Here is a 5,589-nt window from a genome sequence, read left to right on the forward strand (position 1 = left end):
CTTTTTGTTAAAAGAAATTACAAACAACCACCACTTAACATAATCAAAATATTAATTAGAATTTAAAATAAAATAATACGACAACTTAATATTAATTAATTTAAAATAAAATACTACAACTTAATAAAGTAATAATGTAATTAATAAAAAAAGTATATACTCCTATCAGTTAACAAACATTTTTTAATATTTATTTCTTATTTTTTATTATAAGAAATAAGTTTTTAAAAAGAGTTATTTTGTCTAATCATAACACCATTTAATGTTAATTGAGGACAAATCAAAACCAAACCGAAATTCCACATGATGTTTTAAAATATGAAAATTCAATCCAAAATCAATAAAATACCTTTCTTCAGCAAGTAAGCAATTACAGTGTTCTTTACTGGTTTGGTTTGAAGTCTGAGAAACTCAGCATTAGAGCAATAGTGTTTTTTTTTTGGAAGAAGAAGAACTCGAAATCAAAATGGGAAGTTCGAAAACAAGCAGTGATGTTTCCGATAGCAGTAGCTCTCAAACCGAAATCGAAAACCATGTTTCCGCTTCTCCCTACGCTGAAGGAGAGAAAGTGCTTGCTTTCCACACTACATGTCTTTATGAAGCCAAGGTTTTCTTCCATTCGTGTCTCTCTTTCCTTTACCGTTTTCATTTAAACCTAATTCAATGCTTTTTATTCAATAGGTTAAGCAAATTGAGTACAAGCATAAACAATGGAGATTCTTTCTTCATTATCTTGTGAGAATTTCTCTCCGTTTTATTATTTCATGTGCTTTCTCAATGCGCTTTATTTAAGGGATTCGCTTTTGATTCTTTCAGGGATGGAAGAAAAGGTATGCTTGCTTCTCATGATGATGATTATGTTAAGAACTCTGGGTTTGATTTTGTTAGGTTTTGTGTGTTTTTTTTTACTGCAGTTGGGATGAATGGGTTGTTATTGATCGTTTGATGAAACATACTGAGGAAAATATGCGGGTAAAACTTTCAATTGATGCGGAATTTGGCAATGAAAAGAATGCGAGAAAGCCCCGCGCTTCGTCCAAGGCTTCTAATGGTCAGATATTTATTTTCTATATTTTTTGTTACCGGGAGTAATTATAAACTATTTTCACTCCCTTTGAATGCCGTGGTTGAGAATTGAGACATAACATCCTCTCGATTTCCTTGTTTTTTATGACATGGTATAGATAGGTGACTGACTGTGTGGAGCGTAGGAATTCGGTGAGTATATATCGGTCTTGAGTCTTGAGGACCATAGTCTATGGAAGTTGATCTTGTTTGATTAGCCTTGTAGGAGTCTCTGACAAGAAAGTTCATTATAGTTTTCTTGGCGTGCAGTATGAGATGCAGAAGACTCGACCTGCTTTCTATCTTTTGGGAGTAAAGGGATATGGGGATGAGTTTGTTTATATTATTCATTTGTTTCTTTGTAGGATTAGAAGCGATATAGATATGTAGTTATTGAGTTGTTGATTGCATATTCAAGTTGTTGAGCATGCTTATTGAAAATACAATTCATATGCATGGTAAGGAACAGTTTGTTGCAATTCATATGTCCCAAACAAAAACACTCTTATGTGCTTGACCTCCTATTAAACTTTTTATGGCATTCTTCCAAAAGAGTTTGAACACTGGGGAAATACAGACACTTGAGCAAAAACAATTATTTTAATTTCATTTGCTTTGGATCTATCATTCAAAATGATAAGGATTTAGAGGCAGATCTCTACCGTAAAATCCAAGTAGAGTCGACGAAATTGAAGAATAATTTGGATTTTAATCAGTGTTATCAAATAGCGGTGTCATGGCGGATACACATGGCGGTTTTTGGGCTCGCCACGATGGTAAATATCAGCCGATATCGCAAGTTTTCCCACAATAATCTGCTATAACGGCGCCCTAAAACGGCCAGTATGGTGGGATTTTGGCTCTCCGCCATCGACAACACTGATTTTAATAGAAAAGTGTTATTTAAACTTCAAAAGAAAATTCTTCTTGGCAGTTGAAATAATTGTAATGTTGAATGGGAGTGAGTGTTGGGCGGTAAAAGTCTAACAAGAAAGTAAACTCATTCGTGCATTGGTAAGGATGTTATGATGGGTGGTTACACAAGTCAAGACAGCATTAGGAATGTAATCATTATAGAGAAAGTTTGGGTGATTTTCATGGTAGAAAAAATGATAGAGTCTTGTCTTAGGTGCTTTGAGCATGCAATGAGAAGGCTTGGAGAAGCACCTAGGTTTGACTAGATGGATGATAATACATATCTAGAGTCAGAGGGGACACCAACATAAACCTGAGACATACTATGCTTCTGATTCAAACACACTTAGGCCTTTTAATGTAGTTTTTCTTGTAGCATATGTTGTAAAATAAATAAGAGGACTTTATGGTTTATTACTTCACTAAAGTATGTTTAAACTTTAAACCAACTCTAAGACATTCCGGGAAAAATGTATTGCAGTAGCAAGAGGCAGGAAAAGAAAGAATGATTCTCTGGTTAAGGTATTTTCTCTTTTTTAAAGTTTATTTTGTACAGGGAAATAATCAAACATGATAAGCACTAATGCATCATTGAAGTTTATGTAATTCATTTGTATCAGTATAAACTATGTTAAATTATTTGGAAAGTTCTAATGAAATATTTCAATCTTTTTGCTCATGTTTTGTCCCTGGTATGGTATGCGGCGAGGGAATGGTTGCTTACTCTCAAAATTTGTAAATTTGAGTTGAGCCTAACTCATCCCTACAAAACCGACTTGTAGGGTGAGGATTGCTCTCACTTATAAACACAACACAAGCCATATCTCTTAGCAATGTGAGACTAAATCCACCCCTTCAAACCCAACACAATTTAGGTGTTGGAGGCTGCAATGAAGGCAAGCCAAAATGCCGCAATTAAGTCGACTAGGGGCGGACCACAATGAAGGCCGAAATTCCAACACTTACAATTTTTTTTACTACATGGTATAATATAACTGGTTTTATTGTTTGCTTAATGTCAGGAAAAAACTGTGGTTCTTCCTGATAAACTTGTCAACTTTCAGATTCCACCAACACTAAGGAAGCAATTAGTTGATGATTTTGAGTTTATTACTCATCTTGGCAAGGTAGAAATATTGTGGTTGATATATTAGTATTATCTATAAAAATCAGTCAGTGCCTCATTTTCTTTATGGCCAATTTTATATAGCTTTGTACCGTTCACCTTTTACTTCAAAGGAAGAGGAGCTTATTGTCATTTCGAAATTGTTGATTTATGTTTTCTCTCTGCAGCTTGTTAAGCTTCCACGTACTCCTAATGTGAACGATATATTCAAGACTTATTTTGATTACAGATTGAAGAAAAGTGGACCGTAAGTTCTGCTGTGGCATCCTCCATATTTAAGCTTTGTGCTGACACACCTAGAGGTCTTGTGGGAAATAAGTGTATGCTGAACTATTTTATATATCATTTTGGAGTAACAGGGAAACTCCGTATAAATGCTGATATGTATCAGTTTAAACAGTAAAGTGGGTTCAGGCAGCAAACTGTTTTTAAATTAATTGTGTTGATGTGTTTATTATCATTAAGAATAAATCTCAGCTTCATTCTTCTCACAAATTATGTGTTCTTTTTCTAAAAAAACAGTATTTTTATTCCGTCTATAACTTAGGCGTTTTCTCTCCCGTTGATACCATATCCAAATAGAAAACTCCTATATGATTAACCTGTGCCTGAAATCTGTTTTTGTCTTTCTGTCCTATACTGAGTTAGTATCTTGAAATCACTACCTCTTCAGATATATTTTTTGATACATCTTTTATATTTCCACTTGTGATGCTTATTATTACAGTTTAATTCTATATTTGATATAGGATAGCTGATTCGGTTGAAGAAATTATGAAAGGACTGTGTTGTTACTTCGACAAAGCGCTGCCAGTGATGCTCTTGTACAATAATGAGCGTCAGCAGTACCAAGAAGCTTGTCCAAATGATATTGTTCCTTCTGCTATATACGGTGCCGAGCATTTGTTACGTCTCTTTGGTATGCTCATTAGCCCTTCCCAAACAAGATGATTATATCATTTAGAGTTACACATTTATTGTTTTGCAAGTGAAAGTAAAAATAAGGATTTTAAGATCTCTGTATTTTGGCATGTCACGACTTTCGACTTAGTTGCCGCCCTTGCACTCTGTTGTTATGGAAATACAGATAGTGGTAGAGTTGTTTTGCAAAATGCTGGCCATTGGGATCAGCCTCACATATGGGTTTATTGCTATGAGTTCATAGTTTTGTTAAGTCTGCAACTCTGCATTTTAAACTTTGCATTCAGTTAAGCTTTATTATTAGGACTTCTTATACTTGTGATTCTATCTATTTACTAATGATGCACTTTTTCTGTATTTGAAAGTTAAATTGCCAGAGTTATTATTCCATGCTAACATTGAAGGCGATACATTGGCAGAACTCCAGGCACAAATACTTGACTTTCTCAGGTATCAATATTTATATTTAAATAGTCATTGACTATGAATTTAATTGGGAAAAATAGTATTACTGGTGGCTGACATGTTTCTAATATGGTGCAGGTTCTTGCGAAAAAATCAGAGAGCATTTTTCCTTTCTTCTTATCATGTCCAGGAAGATGTTGAGAACAGCAGCGACAAACGCTTTTGTGTTACACATAATATCACATAGCATAATGCAGTTTCAGAATGCTTGTTAAAAATCCAGTTTATTAACAGGTCCAAATGTTGTCACATTAGATTTGTTAAGTGTTACTTGTAGTCTTGGTAATCCAACCTTTTCAGGTTAAATGGAGAGGAACTATTTAAAGGATGCTACTGACCCTCATTTTTAAATGTCAGTTGTATCTCTGAAATTTATTTTAGATTTAGTCTGTTGTTGAACGAAAAGATTTCTATCGATGAGGTTTATGCTCGAGTAGCTTTTTAGTATTGTGAATGTGATATCGGTTTCTATCATCAGTCATCACAGTGCTGCATTCAGTGAGTGTTAGAATGTAAATTACAGTCTTGATGCGTGCATAAACTAAAACCATATATCCCTGAAATAGAACTGGGTTTGAGGATAGTTGCCTGCCGTATAATACAGTATAATGTTTTAGGGCTATGTGTCGGCCATGTTTATGAAAGGGACCAACATTGACTGCAGGTATATGACATAGTAACGCACAAAAATCCAATGACTACAGTTGAACTGATTTTGTTTGACTGTCAATTTTTTGACAGTAGACAATCCTACGGGGGTATCATGTTCAATTCTGGCACCTGGAGATTCAAAAAGCTAATCAGCAAGATTTGTTCAAAAAATTTAGGAGGTTTGAATTCTTAACAAAAACAAAACAAAACTGACATTAGTTTGTCGTTATCTTACATTGTTTGAAGAATTAGTTTTTGCAGTTTGAATATATTTGTTTCATATCCGAAAGAATTCAAAACTTTCTTGTTGCAAACAAAAAAAAAGGATATATAAAACCTTAGATGAATTGTCAAGAAATAAAATAGAAACATTAAACGAGTCTAAGGGGGATGTAAAGACTTGTAGCACTATTTTAAATGCAACACTTGCCTATAATTGATATTGT

The 5,589-nt window shown here is 34.1% G+C and overlaps 1 protein-coding gene across 3 annotated transcripts; it reads left to right on the forward strand.

Annotated features, from left to right (window-relative positions):
• Positions 1-275: 275 nt before the first annotated feature.
• LOC127088078 (protein MRG2) lies at positions 276-4,939 on the forward strand. 3 transcript variants are annotated; one of them, XM_051028991.1, is made up of 10 exons: positions 276-607; positions 682-735; positions 817-830; positions 915-1,051; positions 2,462-2,502; positions 3,045-3,107; positions 3,274-3,353; positions 3,856-4,025; positions 4,393-4,477; positions 4,571-4,939. In XM_051028991.1, the coding sequence occupies exons 1-10, from the start codon at positions 467-469 to the stop codon at positions 4,677-4,679; spliced, it is 894 nt and encodes a 297-aa protein (XP_050884948.1). In that variant the 5' UTR covers positions 276-466; the 3' UTR covers positions 4,680-4,939. The 3 variants fall into 3 exon arrangements, with proteins under 3 accessions (XP_050884948.1, XP_050884946.1, XP_050884947.1); XM_051028989.1 differs by having other exon boundaries at positions 277-607; positions 3,003-3,107; XM_051028990.1 differs by lacking the exon at positions 817-830 and having other exon boundaries at positions 277-607; positions 3,003-3,107.
• The last annotated feature ends 650 nt before the right edge of the window (positions 4,940-5,589 follow it).

The sequence above is a fragment of the Lathyrus oleraceus genome, chromosome 5 (genome assembly GCF_024323335.1).
Source record: "Lathyrus oleraceus cultivar Zhongwan6 chromosome 5, CAAS_Psat_ZW6_1.0, whole genome shotgun sequence".
Lineage (NCBI taxonomy): Eukaryota > Viridiplantae > Streptophyta > Magnoliopsida > Fabales > Fabaceae > Lathyrus > Lathyrus oleraceus.